Source organism: Oryzias latipes, chromosome 2 (genome assembly GCF_053564925.1).
Source record: "Oryzias latipes strain Hd-rR chromosome 2, Olatipes_Hd-rR_3.1".
Classification (NCBI taxonomy): Eukaryota; Metazoa; Chordata; class Actinopteri; order Beloniformes; family Adrianichthyidae; genus Oryzias; species Oryzias latipes.
The window spans coordinates 6,565,354-6,583,463 of NC_136238.1; the positions used below are offsets into that span (position 1 = coordinate 6,565,354).

General features: G+C 37.6%; 1 protein-coding gene and 1 long non-coding RNA gene across 10 annotated transcripts in view; one reads left to right on the forward strand and one right to left on the reverse strand.

Annotated features, from left to right (window-relative positions):
* The window catches only part of LOC111949299 (uncharacterized), a 43,712-nt gene extending 28,194 nt beyond the window's left edge, over positions 1-15,518 (forward strand). Inside the window, exons 3-4 of the long non-coding RNA XR_002875313.2 lie at positions 5,843-5,922; positions 15,292-15,518. This is a non-coding gene — a long non-coding RNA (uncharacterized LOC111949299). The remainder of the gene's footprint in view (positions 1-5,842; positions 5,923-15,291) is intronic.
* Positions 1-16,285, reverse strand: part of mcf2la (mcf.2 cell line derived transforming sequence-like a) — a 67,863-nt gene extending 51,578 nt beyond the window's left edge. For 3 of the 9 annotated variants that reach the window (XM_078931373.1, XM_078931351.1, XM_078931347.1), the window contains exon 1: positions 5,178-5,397. In XM_078931373.1, the coding sequence (XP_078787499.1) occupies positions 5,178-5,310 (133 nt within the window). In that variant the 5' untranslated portion in view covers positions 5,311-5,397. Of the gene's footprint in view, positions 1-5,177; positions 5,399-5,796; positions 5,891-15,087; positions 15,232-15,680; positions 15,785-16,176 lie in introns of those variants that run through there. The other 6 variants (XM_078931356.1, XM_078931362.1, XM_023966166.2 and 3 more) reach the window with 6 other exon arrangements.
* Positions 16,286-18,110: the final 1,825 nt, after the last annotated feature.

Genomic DNA, 18,110 nt, shown 5'->3' on the forward strand with positions numbered 1-18,110 from the left:
AACCACAATCGACTCGTATGCCCCTGTTGTACACATCCCTTACAATAGTGGGGGCATTTAAAGGACAAAAACTTTTTCGTTTTATGATGTAGATTTTACGTTTAGCAATGGACACGCAACACCAGACGTTTTTTCTGTGGCCGATACCGAACGTCGACGCAAAAAATAAAGCTACTGTGCAAAAAAAAAGAAACTGCAAATATAAAAGCCACAGCAGATGTGGATTATTGGGGATTGATTTTGCCCATGCACTGCTGTGAGAATAAGAAAAAAAAAGAATAGGCGTACAAACTGAAAATGAACGGGAATGTTTGATGTCACTGTGTGCACTTTTAGGCCATGTAGCCTCTAGTCTGGAGGATTCGGGTTTAAGGTTAGCTTAAGCTAACACGGGGAAACCCGGAGTGCAGAAAGACGGAAACGAGAGGAGAATGGAGTTCTGTAGCTTAAGCTTTACATGGACCACCACACGGTCTGACTGCAGAGCGGAATTGAACCAACAACAGGTACTGAAAAAGCCTGACATGGAAACAAATCTGAGTGGAAACAAATGATGGCTAAATACTTATTACTGTGGTGCAGTGGTAGATTGCAGGTGCGATTCCCACCTTGCCCGCCTAAATGTTGAAGTGACCTTGGGCGAGACACTGAACCGAGACACTGGAAGGTTGGCGCCAGTGTTCGGGAGCGGAGCGCGTGAATGGGACTTCACTTCGGGCCTTCGCGGGCGCTATATGAGTGTACGCGCTTTACCACAAGCATCTCTGATCATGAATGTTGAGTCCAACCAATGGACAGACAGTGCTTGGTTTCTCCGTATGTGCTGTTGTTGACACAATCTTTTTTTAGAAATATTTGATTACAGCAAAGAAAATAAGCTTTATTTGGAAATATAGTCTTTTTTTTTGGTGTGATGGCGGGTCTCAGCCACCGCAGTTTGGTTGAATACTATAATTCAGGGGTGTCAAACTCATTTTCACCGAGGGCCACATCAGCATAGTGGCTGTCCTCAAAGGGTCAGATAAATGCATAGAAAAACATATGTTTGCTTGTTATTCTAGCATAAATCAAATGAATTAAATTTGATTCAGTCAGGTTAGGTTAAATGGACAGTGTTTAAGTCCTAATGCATAGTTGCCCAATCCAATATTTCAAGTCAGATTCCCCCTACATATAAATAAATACTCACCAATTTTTATTTTTTATTTTAGGAAATTAAAAACTTTTATGCTCTCACGGGCCACATAAAATGACATAGCGGGCCACATTTAGCCCACGGGCTTGGGTTTGACACATGTGCTATAAATCCTTCAACCATTGTTTTCCTGTTTCTCTGTCTTTATTCTAGTATCTTCCTCCATCTTTTTGGTGCTTAACTCCTACAATGTTTCAGCTATTTTAACCATTCAACTATTCAAATGTTCAGCTCTCTCAGCTTTTTTCCAGCTGTGACTTTTGGTCCTTCAAATCCTTGAACTTCTCAACATATTTCAGGATTTCTGCCTCTATTGAAATCAATGGGGAATCCTTGGTGCAGAAGCTCGCTGGTTCGATACCCGGCGCTGGCATTTTTTCACAAACATATCCTTGTTATTTTGCTGTTTTCTCTTTATTTATGGTCAACTTTGTTAATTTCTTTCTTTAATTATTGTTTTTATTTCCCAATTATTACCCTTTACGTTTCATTTTCATTCAGCAATCTAGCATTCAACCCTACATTTTCTTCTATTTTTTTTTCTGATTTTCTGTTTAATTATTTGCACCGTAGCCCATTTTGAAAAGAACCCAGATTTTCACCACATCAAGTGACTCAATCATGCTCTGGTACAAACCAACCTCAGCGCTGAAGCCGCCAAACCAACTGTATCCTGAGGTCAAAATGGGGGGGGGGGACATTATTCTATGAAACATCCTGACGATGTTTTAGAGCTTTTATCTGATGGTGTGAGCTCAGGAGACCGCACAGTCGAATGCTGTAAACAAGGAGACATTAAAGGAAGAAGAAATGGCGATTTATGGAGATGGTCATGAAGAAGTATGACAGGAATGTTTTTTAACGAAAATAAATCCCCTAATAAAATCATGAGTTGCTCCTGCGAAAGAGGAATTTATCCCCTAAAAAGAGGAAGGACGACTGGTCATCATGCGGAGAAGGATAACAAAATGTCATGACGGGCATGCGACTCCCATCCCATCAGAAGACTTCATGAAGCACATGATGAAGAATTCCTCAGGTAACTTTAAACTCCAGGTAATTAACATTTACATTAGAGCTTAATTGTGTCCCGGAAAAACTAAATATAAGAAATGAAAACATGTTTTGTTGTCTACAGTTGAACATTTTCCAAAAAGAGATCCTCTTTACAGATTAAGGAAAAAGTTAGAAAACTTCAAAACACAACAAGAGTTCAACATGAGGCGACCAAGTATCTCAAACTTACTAATATTAAGCCTTAGAATAAATACGAAAGGTAAATCAATGAGAAGTAATTCCCATCCAGAAGAAAGAATGCAACATACCAGTAGGATTTCTTTAAGATAGCAATATTTTAAGGTAATATAGGAATATTTAAATGTCACAAATTGTTAATAATCTACTTTTAAACAACTTTTGTGACACAAAAACACACATCCTACATGTGAAAGGTTTACAAAGACAGAATTTATTTTTAAACCTGAGTGGGAGTAAAAAGCAAATTTAAAAATATTACCGTAATGCTAAAGTCAAGTCCCGGGTGTCTTTATGTGAGACAAGAACAGCTCCATTCTGCTTTAGTAGAATATAGTTTAGCTGCTTCGATTTCTTTTGGTTTTGACAAATAATGAATCAAATAAAAATGATTAAACTAGAAAATTAATATTATCCTTTCAGCCGACATTGTAGAAAAAAGACTCAATTTCAAAACTGAGCTGCATTTCTAGAAGAAAACGCAGGGTTGAATGCTCTATTGCTGAATGAAAATGGAACTGAAAAGGGTAATAATTGGTAAAAAAATAAATAAAGAATTGATCAAAGTTGACCATAAATAAAGTGAAAACAGCACAAAAACAAAGATTTTTGTGAAAAGATGCCAGCGCTGGGTATTGAACCAGCGAGCTTCTGCGCCAAGGATTCCCCGTGTATTTCAATAGAGGTAGAAATCCTGGAATATCTTGAAAGGTTGAAGGATTTGAAGGACCAAAATTCATAGCTGGAAAAAAGCTGAAAGAGATGAACATTTGAATAGTTGAATGGTTGAAATAGCTGAAACATTGTAAGAGCTAAGCGCCAAAAAATGGAGGAAGATACTAGAATAAAGAAAGAGAAACAGGAAAACAATGGTTGAAGGCTTTATAGTGTTTAACCAATAAAGTTTAATTTCTTTGCTGTAATCAAATATTTCTAAAAGTAAAAAGCAAAAGTGTCTTGCCCAAGGACTCTTCGGCCACTTCGGTCATATGTCGAACCGGCAATCTCCCGATCAGAGGTCGACCGCCCCACCACCGCACCACGGCCGCCCTTGTTTGACCCGATAAAATAAACAAGCGTGACCTTTTCTAGGATGCATGAACTAAAACGTGCTCTGGTCTGATGGCTTCCACAAGCAGAGGAGCTCTGACACGTCCTTCACGACAAGATCTGCTCCACTTAGAGGACAGATGATGGTTCTGTGTACTATGTACTATGTTCTATGTACTATGTACTATGTACTGTTCTATAGATCAAGATCCTAAAAAACTAAAGCATATTACATTTTAAAACCAGTTTCAGTCAGGAAGGCAGGATCAACAGCAAGGAGCAGAAAGAAGCAGCAGCCTCAAATCAGCTGATTCTAAAAATATTCTTTTCAGGTCTAAATAAAGACATACAAAAAAAAGCCGCTCCTGACAGGCACCAAGATCAAAAACACCAGTAAACAAATGCGGCACGCATCCCACAAGGCCGAGAGGCTCTGCAGAATCTGATGGAGGCGATTCTGAACAAATACTGTCTTTATTAATGCGACTCCTCCTCCTCCTCCTCCTCCTCGTCTTCCTCCTCTGTCACACACCATCTGTGAGGAACTGAAACACCCTGAGCAAATAAGGATGTCGCAGCCGTAGTGAACACTCCTCAGGCTTTCTTAAACATGTTGACTTCACACAAAAAGACACAATTATCAGCTGAACTCCAGGAGCATAACTTCAGAGGAGTTTAAAACTTTTATTTAAAAAAGAAAAATTAAATATAGAAGGACAGTTTTCTGCTCTTCTTAAGAGTCATTTAAGAATGACATTTCTTTCAATTGTTTTAGTGCAAAATACCAAAAATCTCTGAAAAAATAAATAAAATCAGCACCATAAAGGATAAACCAATTATTTTTGTGAATTAAAAAAAATTGGGTGGAAAAAAAAATCTGTTGAAAAAATCTGTTATCATATTGTTTAAAAAAATGTTTTTTTTTAAACAATATCATAAGATTTAGTTAAATTAACCTTACAATTATTTATAAAATGCCAAAAATGGGTATAAATCAAGAGTTTTATGTTATTATCTTTAAAAGCACTGCAAATAATTTCTTATTGATGGTTTATATGGAATTGCATACATTTCCTTTGTGACACAAGTGTATGGAAATAAAATAAAAATATCTATTGGGAGTTCATAAAATCAGCACAAAGAAGGATAAAAATATAATTTTAAGAATTTAAATATCATGGGATTTTTTTTAAAGTCACAGAAATACAGTTGTTTAGTTAGAAGACAAATTGCTAACAAACAAAACAAATAAATAATACCGTATAATTGAGTCAAATTAACCAAATAATTATTGATTATATGAAAAAAACCAAATCCTTTTCTGTGTAAATCAAGAGTTTTACGTTATTTTCTTCAATAGTATTATAATCAATTCTTGATGGGTTATTTGCACGTATTTACTCGATAACTGAGGTGTAAAGACAAAAAAAAAAGGTCAAGAAAGGCAGTTTTCCAGGAAAAACAGCTACGATTTATCTTAATTTATTTAAGATAACAAGATAATCTTAATGGTTTAAAGTAGAAATTAGGACTAGAGTTAAATAAATGCCGATACGAATACCTTTGCAGCTTTATTTGAACTAAAAAAGGACTAAAGATGAGCGAATTGAATTTAAAACGACTAAAAGAAGATGATATTTTTAGTGCCTTTCCCACTAATGCCACTCAGGAAACTCACTGTGCAGCTTCTGACAGCTCAGGGTGTATCTGTAGAAGCTCTCCATCTCCCGCACCGAGATGCAGACGAAGCCGCAAATGCAGAGCTTCCTCTTCCTCTCTTCCTCCTCTTCTTCTTCTCTGACCACCTTCATCTCCTCGGGTACAGAAAAAGGGAACTCTCCTGCCTCATTAAGCCCTTCTCTCTGCTCTTCAAACCTCCCTGTCACTATTTAGCTCACACCTGTCAGGACTCCTCTCAAGATTACGCCACTCCTGTTTTTCCTGCCCCTCCCTGCTCCTGCGGGAATCTGGGAAATAATCCGCACGTGTGCAGCGCACTTGCATCCCCACGAAAGTTAGATTTAAGGTGACGGCTGCAAAAATACAAGTGCTTCAAAAAGTAGCCTCAGACGGCCCAGCTCCAGTTCAGAATGTCGGCTGAGTCAAAACGCTTTATCACAACTTCAATAAACATTTATGACCCATCCTGAAGATTGCAGCACTTCTGCTGTTCAGATTCCGCAGGTTTGCATTAGGTAACACGTTGGTACATCAGACAGTCTCAATAAAGTCTTAGTTTGTGGCTTTAGAGACGTGGTGCTGTCAATCACAAGAGCGGGAAAAAGGTGAACACTCACCCGTGGTGTCGGTTTGAGTGCATTTGTGTCTCTTTTTCGCCTCCAGAGGCCGACGGACGCAGAAAAAGCCGGCAGACATGACAGAAACGGACCGACTTCACTGCCTGCTTCCCGTTCTTTTCTAAGGTAAGATTGGACTGCCGCCGGCAAGGGCTGTCAGGTAATAAGTGATCGAGGTCGAAGAGGTCGAGCGCCGTGGAGTGGTAACTAATGCCCCTGCTGGTGTGGGGAATCATGAGATTGATTAGAAAAACTTTTACTATAAAAACATGAATATTTTTGTTAAACAAATGTAACTTCACATGAGTAATATTTCTAATCGTTTATTGAGAGATACACTGCAAAAATAGGCCCAGTAGAAATATTTAAAAAAAAAAAAGTTTTCTTCAAATAAGGAAAAAAGAAATCTCCCAAAAAATGGTCTTACCACGACTTTGTATTTTAAGAAAATAATTATACTCACTAAGACTATATCATACAAAATCAACTTTGTGAGCTTTAAAGTGTATTATAATGCGAATTCTTCATTAAAAAAGTGGGACTTTAATCACAAATTTCTGAGCATTCCTCTAAAATCCTGCTCTCTGAGCACCAGCACCACCCAATCAATGAAAACGAGACTTTGTGATGTCACAAAGTGAGGAACAGCCCCTTCCAGGAAGAGTCTGCGCTGCTAGCTCCGCCCACAGTTTAACAAAAACATCCACTTTCTTCGTGGAGCTAGCGGTGGGCGGCTAAACACTTTCCTTTTCTACGCACAAATGCATGGCCATCTTTTCAAAAGTTCAGATGTTGGCCTCAGAGATAGAGTCGTCCTACTTATGGGGAGCAAAATGAGCTGCGAAAATAGCTAATATTCATAAAAATGTGTTCTTTACTGTACCAAAGGTAATATATTAGCATATATATGGATGTAGTTTACTCTGAAAGACTTAAGAAAAGCAGGATATAGACCCTTTAAACTGGGATTCTTTTTCTGTTGAAAAACTTTCTTGAGATAATTTTACTTGCAAGACAGAAAATAAAACGTCTTTTTCTTGAAAAAAGCATCTTTTTATTGTCTTAAGATTCAGTTTATGCAGTGTCACTGTGACCCAGTTTAAGGACTTGCTGTCCCATATTAGTCCAAGGAGGGAAAAAATAAAAACAAGAGGATCTTTTTGTTGTTGTCTTGATACTAATGAGGAAAATCGGTTGTCATCCTGCGGCGTTAGCAGCAGCACGCTAGACCACCATGCCCGTCCTTCAATACACACTGCAGGACCTCCTATTGGGTGTGTCCATTGACTTAACTGGACGCCCCTGCCACGTGAATCACGTATGCAGCTTTAAGAATCAGTTTTTTCCTGTGTACTAACAGTTTTGATTGAAGCTCCACCCACTCTGTAGACCATTTTCCTCTGAATGGAAACCAAACCAAATTTAATGCTAGCTGCTGTTTTTCCATTTTCCATTTAAGGTGGGATGTACTTTCTTCTCAACTGCAAGTGAAACTATTCCCCTTTGTGAACCCTGAAGCTCATAATATAAAGTGATACAAATAATTGTATTTTTTCAGCTGACTCCTGGATAGAAGTTGTTCTATCAGAGGGCGGTCCTCCATAAATTAACGCAAACAAAACTATAGCTGCACGTTTGTTTATGAAAAATAAACTGCATCCACTGCTGCTTGTGCCAAATCTTTAAGTCTGTTGTTGTCTGGTTTGTGATTAAAAATTCTAGCATCATTCATTAATATCAGAGCATGGATCCTTGACAAAACTACACATTAAAAGGGACAAAAATATAGTTGTAGTTTCCCTTTTGGCTTTTCCCATCAGGGGTCGCCACAGCGAACGAGTCGCATGGTAAACTTGGCAATGTTTTACGCCGGATGCCCTTCCTGACGCAACCCTCTCAAAGCAACCGGGCTTGGGACCAGCACAGAAGTGGAGAAGGGAACAGGGAGCAGCCCGGAGTCGAACCCTGGTTTCACGGACGGAAGGCGCCGCAAACCAGCACGAGCTAAACCGGCTCCCTTAAAGGGACGAAAATATAGTAATTACGTTTATTGAATTTATGCTTTTTTTAATAAAATAGTACAAATTTGGCAAAGGGTTATGTTGAATTACAGATAATTATCATTGGAATACAGTCTTTTAAATCAGTTATGGTTTAAAATCACAAGTTTCATTATTGAGACAACGGACCAAACAAGGAAGCCCCGCCCACTAAATTATATGATTTAAGTCTTTAAAGCGACATTTCTTGCACCTTTTCAGGTAGAAAAAGACTAATTTTAATGAGATCTTGTTAAATTATGTCTTGTAGACATTTACCACCTTTTAAGCTTTGCCAGAACAGAGCCAGCTATTTGACCCCACTTTACATAGAGCTTTCACTTTTCGGGAATTAATACAAAAATATCCATAGAGAAGTGTAGGTATCCCAAATTTTTCCTTTTAAAGACGCCTGAAAAGGACCGTAAACCGTTAATTTTTACTCAGAACTTATTTTAACGTGGGATCAGGCTTTTTGTTGTCGATTTTATACTCATAAGCTCACACGTGGACACAAAGTCGAGATGAAAACATCAGAAACATTTTCAAAAAACTGAAGCATTAAAAGACAAAAGTAAATTTGACTCTGCTGATAAATATCTGAAACTGATCAACGGAGCTGAGTGTCATATTTTTGACCAAATTTTTAATGAATTTTTTACTTTAAAAAAATGAAAAAGGCCTTGTTTTTTTTTTACAAAGCTACATCTCACATCTCAAATATAAAGAAGTTGAAATACTGTAGATGAAATAAGCCATAAGGTGCTGTTTTGTTGACTTTTTTTTTTAACGGTGCACAGAATCATTAGGAAGAGGAATAGTGGGAACTTTTTCATTCTGTTTTAAAAATGAAAGAGTGAACGCCAACAGAGGAAATCTCCCTGAACTGGTAGGAAATCCTGTCCTCCCATCCTGTGGCGTTGATTGAAACGGCATGAAACTTTACCGGCAGCATCGAACTGCGCTCACCTTTTCTCCTGGCGGGTCGGCTGCTTCTGCTGTGGCGGGGTTGTCTGGTGAGCAGATGGATGGATTCTGACAGATTGTCCTGCAGTTGGGAAAACAGCGCTTGGCTGCTGTGGACCAACTCAAAGAGAGACATGGTCCCTTTCAGCCCAAGGGTTCTGAGGAACGCTTTTCTGAGGCTGAAGGTTTTTATCTCACTCCATGTCAGCTCGGAGTTTATCTCAGGAAGAGAGGGCTGGAGGGTGGGACCACCAGACAAATCCCCCAACAGCTCATTAGACCACCCTGCTAAGTGTGTCTACATGCTTTTGGTCACCAACGCAAATGTGGCTGAGCTTAAAATGACGGTCCGTGCAAAATCGAATGTTTTTCCACCAGCACACACGTAAAGTGAGTCGGATAAAGTCTAAAAGAAGCACACATTTGAACCTAAAGCTAAAATATTCATCTTATCTAAAATAAGATCATCTTTCCAAATACAAACTTCACAAAAAAATAAATGTCTAACAGATCTAAACCACCTTATTTGTTTAAAATAAAAATACATTTTATAGCAGCTGACAGTCAAAACACTGATATAGAAGCTTTTAAATTCAATGAATATGTAGAGAAAACATAAAAAATGATCTGCAGGACAAAGAAAATTAGGGCTTCAGATTACTACAGTTACTTACAGAATAGTTTTTTTTCTGAAAGGCAAATAAGTTAATTAAAAAAAATCATAAAAACCTATCATACATAAATGTCTTTTTTAATGTTTAAAATATATTAATGTTTTCTCTCATTTTAAATGCTAAAACTTTTTAATTATTTGCACTTATTGATTATTTTTGCGTTTTGCAAGTATAGTAAAAGGTAATTGGAATTTTGTGTTTCTGATAAAAAAGTTGTTTCTTAATATCTTAAATTGAAGAGTATTAAATTATCTTATACTAAATGTCAGGACTTCCTTTCAACAGACAAGAAAAAAAGCAGAACACCAACATGAAACGACTGTTTTAATCCACCATATCAGGTTCTTTGTTTTTATGTCATATGTTTTTATTGCAACACACGAAGCACTAACGAAACTAAAACACAAGAGTCGGGGAAATCTAAAGGAAGTTTTGATGGCCATTTTGAGTCATAGTTGGAAATTTGTCGATTTGTCATATTTTCCCGCAATAAGGGAAAAGAAAACTTTTGTTCCAGCGATCTTGACAAATTTTCACACACGACCAGGTTAAGTCTACAACCACAACTAAAGTTTTATTGACATTTGAGCTCATCAAGAGGCCGCCATCTTGAATTTAAAAACAAAATAAACAAATAAAATTTTCATTTAGTTTGTTCTATAAAGTTAAACTCCTCCCAGGGACTTTGATTTATCACCACCTTACTCCTCAAGCAACATTGTGAAGCTATTTGGGGGGGGGGTGGGTGTTGGTAAGTTTGGCGTTGCGAGATCGCAAAATTTGCGTTCCCCTGTGGCTTTTCATATTTTTTAACCAGATTGTTGTGAAAATTTACTAATTTAATTATTGGCTCAAGCCAAACAAAACGATTTGACATATGATGTGAAAATATTAGGAATATGGGCGTGGTTAACAAAAAACCTCCGTTGCCAAGAAAATCCAAAATTTTACTTCTACTGATTCTTCTAAAAATTATATAGATCTGTTTGTCACCGCGAGGCGACCAAAAACTAAAATGGTTGCTATGGAGGAAAAAACCAATAGAAAAGCAGACGTATTGTATTTTTTGTGAATTTATGACGAAAGTGGCGGGGGCAGAGGGTGAGAGGCTTGTAGCAGCCACTGAGGGGCAGGTCATAAGGGGGCAGCGGGGACAGGTAGCGCCTGCAGGCCATACCATGAGGCTTTAAGTTACATTATTTTTAAAATGAATAATTTTACATTTTTTAGTCAAAATCATTAGAGCTCAGAAAACGGCGTCCTCTGACTCACTGATCAACCCAAACTTTTGCATGTCAAGTCGGGGAAATCCGAATTTCCATGGTGCCATCTGTAAAGGTCTCTGCTTTCTTTAGACTATCGCATTATCTTTGTTCCGCTGGTGGTTCTGACTTTGAAGCTTCAAAGGCGACACTTAAAGGCGGTCATGCAGCTTCCATTATCTGGTATCCTGTACAATTGGATTTATTAATGAGTGCAATAGATCAGAGCTTCTGCTCTCCAACCCTGACACCGAATACAAAACCAATCAGACCCAAAACAAAGTGAACTATCTTGAATTTTTCTGGGCAAACTTTTTTTTCATTACAGCGGAAACTATAAAATTATTTCCAGTGGAGTCATGTACTACAATTAGCACTACAAAAAGTTGCATTACCTCCGATAATGCTAGTGTGAATGCTTTATGCTGAATGTGGTTGCCGAAGATGCTAAAGGAATGTACTGTAATTGCTGAAGACATTTGCTGAAAGTGCCAAAGGTATTTGCATAATTGTAAAGTTGCAAACTGACTTAAAATTCTTGAAATTAGCCAAAAAAACTTTGGACATTTTTAAAATATTGGTTTAACTCAAAATTAGCCCATAAAATATTGGTAGTTGCCAAATTAGCCAAAAAAAGCTAGCATGCTGCTATATTAACTAAACTATACATAAGCCCAAAAAACCACATTAAATGCTGAATTAGCCAAAAAAGCTAGGACGTTGCTAAAATATTAGCTTAACTCCAAATTAGCCCCAAAAAGCTAGTATGTTTTCGAAAATATGCAGAGGTATTCAGACATTCACAAGTTTTAAAACTGCTCAAGGTTTAAATGGGTTTTGAAGAATTTCATAATAATTTCAAAGAAGTATACAAAAGAAAAAGAAGAAAGAAAATCGCATAAATTGCAAAAAAATGTTAAAATGTGAAAGAGATAGTATACCAAAAGTACAAGCAGGAATGTCCTAGACATGCTGAATGTTTTGATACTAATATTGCATAGGTATTAAATTGCATTTGTAAGGAGCTGAAGGGAAGAAAAAAATATATATATCACGAAAATTGCTAATAATAATGTTAAAGTACATAAAAGATATGAACCCCAAACGTAGAGGCATTGAATGTCTTGAACGTGCTGAATGTTTTGATACCAATATTACATATGTTTTATATTGCGTTTCTAAGAAGCTTAAAAATTGCATAAAATGCGGGGGGGGGGGGGGGGGGGGTTCAAATGCGTGATAAATATGAATATCAAAAGTAAAAAGCAGGAATGTCCTGCACATACTAAACACTATGATAAAAATGTTGGTTTCAAAGTGCGTTCTATGGAGCTGAAAAATAGCAAAAATTGCAACAAAAAAAGTTTGTGCGTAAAAGAAATGAATATTCAAAGGAGAAAGCAGGAATATCCTGAACATTCGGATACCAATTTGCATGATTTAAAAAGTGCACAAAGATTTTGAAAAATTTCTCATTGAATTAAAATGGGGCTAAAAATCACATAAATTGCGTAAAATCGTGAAAACCCTAAAATACACGATAACCAAAAATACATGCAGGAATGACCGGATTCTGCTGAACGTTTTGATACCAAGATTTCAGAAATTGCAGAATGTATGACGGAGTGTTTACGTGTCAAAAAGTATACAGAAGTGGAAATAAATAAAAATGATATAGAAAAACAGGATCAGAATAGTGTGAATGCTTACGAAGCAGCTTCTTCAGAGCAGAAGAAGCTCGGATGGGCAGAGAAACATCCACTTAAAGACCAGGGGCCTCATTTATAAAACTTTGCGTAGGATTTGCGTCAGAAGTGGCGTACGGATGAAAACTAGGACGTGCGTACGCACAGAAATATTCAGATTTATAAAACCGTGCGCACGCACATCCTACGCATCTTTCCCTTTATAAATCACAACCAATCCTAAATGCAGCGCAGCTTTTGCGGTTTCATGACACGCCCATAGTTGCCCATAAATAGTCCGTGAAACGCCCACAAATGAATATTTATGGCTTGCGAAATCACGGCAAACACAGAGAGGAAATCAAAAAAACGTAACTTCACTCAATGTGAGGTTGAAGTTATCGTTGGCGAGGTGGAAAAGAGGAGAAAAGTGTTGTTTGGAGGGCACAGTGTGGCCATTACTAATGCCATAAAGGCACGTGAGCGGCAGACGCCGTTAATGCTGTAGCCTCACAACCTCGGACCGTGGTTAAATAAAAAAGAAATGGTCGGACATCAAAGTCGAGGCAAAAAAACGTCGGGGGGGGGGGGCTCTGGGGGGGGCCGGAGCGCCAGATCCACCGGCTGACACGGGTAAAAGAAATAATTAAAATGAATGCAGTCAAGTCACATGTATGCAGTCCACACAATTACAGATTATTAATATAGAACAATTTTATTTTAGCTGCTGGGTTTTCCAGCGGGGCCAGTGGTTACGATGCTGCAGCTGAGCAGCCGTCTGGACCCAGCGTCTCCACGGCACGCGGCTCTCAACCCTCCAGCAGTGGACTTGTCCTCACCGATGCAGTCCTTGAAATGCAGACGAAGTCATTACGTCAATCAGAGAGGTGGCCAAGGAGTTGGGCGAAATCAAGACTGACTGAAATAAACTGCACGATGAGGGAATTCTTAAATAAATAATATTTTCCACACCTTTTGTTGATCTTTACAAGCGACGCATCACTTCCAAACGCTGGCGCACAGCAGCAGCATTTGGCTCAAATGCGTGGGGATGGGGTTCAGGGTCGGGGCCAACACAGCAATCGGCGCCAGGGGGTAGAGGCACGTTTTTAAGCTGTGCCCCATTGTAAAGCACAGCAGCACATGCCAGCACGATTTGGCACACACTGTCACTTTCACGTGTTTCTTCCATCTGCCGACGGTGTCGCCGTTTCTCATTTCACCCGTTTTTGTGCGTACGCCTGGGTCAGAGCTTGCGTGGAGGACCGCACATTTTCCCGTCAAGTTTGCTTTTTATAAATCTCAACTATTGCGTAGAGAGTGGCGTACGCCTTCTTTTGTGCGTACGCAACGTTTATAAATGAGGCCCCAGAACTCTGGGATAACATGACATAGCCTGATTTTAGGAGTGAGAACTGAATAAGTGGATAGGAATCCCAAAAGTGTCATTTTACAGTTCCTAACAAAAATGCTGGCTGACAAGTTGGTCATTTGGTCAAATCCAATTTAAAAATAATGTCAGTTTTGGCAGAAAAATATACACAGATTCATGGAAATAAATATTCAAAAACTGTTTTTTCTTTCATTATCAGTTTTCAACTTCAATCGGCAATTTTAATTAAAAAATTTGCTTTAGAGTTCATTTTTACTTAAAAACCGATCTACTGGGCTTCCATTGTAAACGCACTGTATTTGAGCGTCCTTAAAACCTTCAAAAACACGACAGCAGTCACTCAGTCCATCCGCATTCCCAGGAGTGTCTTCTCCTTTTCCAGTTAGTTGTTTTAACTGTCAGGTGTGAAAACTCACCTGGTCTGTGGTCCTCCTCCTGAAAGCAACAGATTGAGCTATTCTTGCAAGTGAACTCTGATGCGGTTTAGACCAGCTATCCAAAAAAGCGGATGAGCCAAGCACCAACCACAAAAAACAAACAAACATCTTAACTGATGCAAAGAGGTAAAAAGCATTTATAAAAGCGCTCAAAAGGCTTCCTCTTGTCCTTCCTGTTCAGAGTTTGTTGTCGGAACAGTTGGTCCACCCTTGACAGTGCAGTGTGAAACCAAACTAAACAAAGATGCTAAGCTTTTTTGCTTACCCCCCCCCCCCCCCCCCCCAATCTAATCAAACCGGATTTATAAAACAACAGGGATGTTTTCAGGGGTGAAGGCTTTGGAAGGTTGATCCCCTCATTCAGTTTGGTGTGTTTTCACTATTTTCACCACACCCAGAACCTTCCAGAGGAGTTAAGAGACCGAAACCGACCAAAGCACCTGGAAAATGTGAAGTAGGCTTTGTGAAAACGAGCTCCGTTTAAAACGGGGATAAAGTATCCCGCGTTGGGCACCCAGGAACCGGAGCCAAACCTCATCTGAAAGGAGATTTTTAAAGGAAACTGATCTCCAAACTCTGAGGCAGCAGTTCTGAAGGGGATTCCCTACAATAAACCGTTTAAACCTCAGTTTGCTCATTTTTTTCCCGTTTTTGTCGTCTTTGTAACTCAATCTTTTACAAACAAATACGATATTATCTTTAAAAATGTTAACTTTTTGATGTTTTTCCCTGTTCAAATGTAACAAAATAAAAGCATACTGTACAAACGTCAGGTGTCATTCATTTGAATTACTTTCAGCGCCGCTTGTAAAGAGGATTTTGAAGAAACTCTCACCACCGACTTCCCCGCTGTCCTCCACATCTTCTTCCACTGAAGACTTTTGTCCCATTTTCAGCCTCTGGACACACTCGGTGGACCTTTGTCTTCACATGAACCTCAAACAAAAAGCAACTGGAAGAAAAAAAAATGAACCGTCCAGCAAGCAGAACAGAAACGGACTGATGCTTACATTTTTTTTTTTTGTGTTGCTTTCTGCAGAGTGGGAGGAGAGGAAGGAAGGACCAGGTCTGCAACTGCGCAACACTTAACAAGATCACTGCCTCTGCATACCACAGGGCACACTTTTGTTCCTTCGGGGGGTGTTAACAAAGTTAACTAATTTTATCTTTTCTTTAACAAAGCTGGCTGCACAACTGGAACATGAGCGGCCAAACTTAGCGTTGATTCAGAAAATGTAATTATCACCCAAAAATGGTAGAAAGTCGTCTGCATAGACAGGATGAGATACTTTGAAAGGGATGAAAAAGTTGATTTTTTTTCTTGTTTCTCCAAAAATTAGCATTATTTTTTTTTTTTTGTCACACAAACACCTGAAGACTTCTACCAGAACAATCAGTGCTAATGTGTCCAATTCCCCGTCCAATTACCCCCACACTGGCTCCTTTCATGGCTCCGACAATAGAGCAGCGTGCTCCGAGTCATACGGACCGGGATCTTGTGAGGTGGTGCCGTGCCAAGCTAAAAACAGACCAAGGGAAGCTTCACTTGTGACGCCCAACTTCATACATGTGGCCCAAAATCCATAACGTCAGCACTTTTTTTTTTTTTTTTAAGTAGTTAAAGTAAGGAAGTAAGAAAAAATAAAAAGGAACCAAATCAGTTTTAGTTTCTATGTTTAAAAAAATTAAAAAGCATGTTTTTGTTTAGAAAAAAAGGCATTAAGTTAAAAAAAGGTTGTTATCTTAATTAAATTTACTCTAAAATGTGACATTGCACAATTGGCTACAAATTTTAAGTCAAGTTAGCTAATTGCTAACAAATAGAAAAATCCTTAACAGGATAATAAATTAGAATTTGACTGGAGTATTAATAGCTATTTATCAATGTTTTAATTTGTTTAACAAATGAAAAGTATTTCTTTACCTGAAAGTTTTTCCAAAAGGCCAAGAATTCACCTTCCTGTGAGCCAATTAAGAAGATCCTGAAAGAGTGCTGCTTGTTTTGCTGCCACTCCTACTGGACACCGTCATCTTATGGAAAGTTTGTATTTGTAAACTAAACATGCAAAAGTCTTCATTTTTGTATAAAAGTCTGTGTTTTTTATTTGTCTTAGAATGTAATGAAAAATACAATATTTGACCTATTTATATCAATGAAGTCAAAATATAAATTAATAGGATACGTCTTTAGAAATCCTACAAAACATTTCACATCACTAAGCAAAAAAAGAAAAAAGGATAATTTTATTTAATTCAGCTTTTGGCTTGCCATTGAATTTCAGTTTATACACATCTATATTAGTTAAAAATAAAAACAAAGATAAACATTTTAAATAAATCAGTTCAGCTTATGAAAAATGCAAGTTTATAAAAACAAAAAAAGTCCATTTATGTTTTTAAAACATTTTATTAACACTCGATGACATTTTTGAAGGTATCAGACGGGATGTCATTTTAGAACTAATTTTAAAAAAATAAAATAAAAGGGCAACTTGGTTATAACAGCACAGTCTGAAAAGATAAAGAGAAACACAAACAGAATTTATGAAGCCTGATACTAATAATGTTTACTCTTATGTAAACATAATATACATTTCCATATTTTGTGTCCATTTACTGTACTGGCAATTTACAAACAAAACAATATTGTGTTTAAATCCAGATTATAGTTGAAGTTTAAAAGATGATACACAAAAAAAGTTAATTATTTTTCGGCCATTAGTTTTTACAGCAAATTTAAATAAATAAAAAACTTTAATTTTAGGGGTTTGAGAGTTATGAATAAATATGACCTCTAGGGGGCGACAATGGCTCCTATTCCTGATTTGTGCGCCAACAGTGCCATCCAGTGGTGGCGCATAGATACTGCTCCATGTCGAATGCAACAAGTGTCAAGAGATGTAAATATGCTTCCAATTTTTAACTGAAGTTTAGACCGGATGTGAGTGATTATAAACAAAACTTTTTTCCACGCTAAAACTTTCAAAATAAGATTAAAAATAGTTTTATTGACAGATGATGCTGGGCGTTATTGAAATATTGGCTGTTATTGTGAAAAGCTTACAGTGTGTTTTAACCTGTTTATTCAATGAACCTCGCGGCATAAAGCACCTCGCGTGCCCACATGCAAGTCTAGCATCCTCTCGCGGGCTGCTGACAGCCATGTTGCACATCTTCACAGTCAAGCGCGTAACATAAGGCTGAGAAGGGATGAGGTGGCCGGAAATGAAAGTTTTTCCTTCAAAATAAACGACAAGCGTGGCGTGTTTATACTAAGGTGCTTAAAAATGTTCTGTGTTTAAATATTTTAGATGTTTGCTGATATAGACAGACCAGGAAATGTTTGCATAAACAGAACAGTATTTTAATGAATGTCTTCAAATTCAGTTTTGCTTAAACATACACAGATATTACCAACAATTATTTTTTATCAAAAATGCAATATTATTTAAATCTAATGTGCAATACAAACTACTCAATAATTAGAAAAAGAACGAAATTCATCATATTGCTAATATTTGCACTATATCGAATGTCAATTTTGTACAACGTAGGATTAGGGTCACCATGAAAGAAAAAATATTATTTAACATATGTGAATACAGTTGTAAAAGTATGAAAAAAAAGTAATTTAAGAGACTAAACTTATGAGACCAAGTATTTTGAAAATATAGTTGATAGTGTTTGCCTCTATCCATTTTGTGTGCTGACTAAATCCATCAATGCACCAATCCCATAAATGGCTTCTCATATATTTAATTATTTAGTTGTTTTTATGGTGGGCTAAATACTCCGTCATACTTCTATATCAAATTCGTTTTATGTCCCCTTTTTGTTGTTGCTTACTTAGTTTACTAG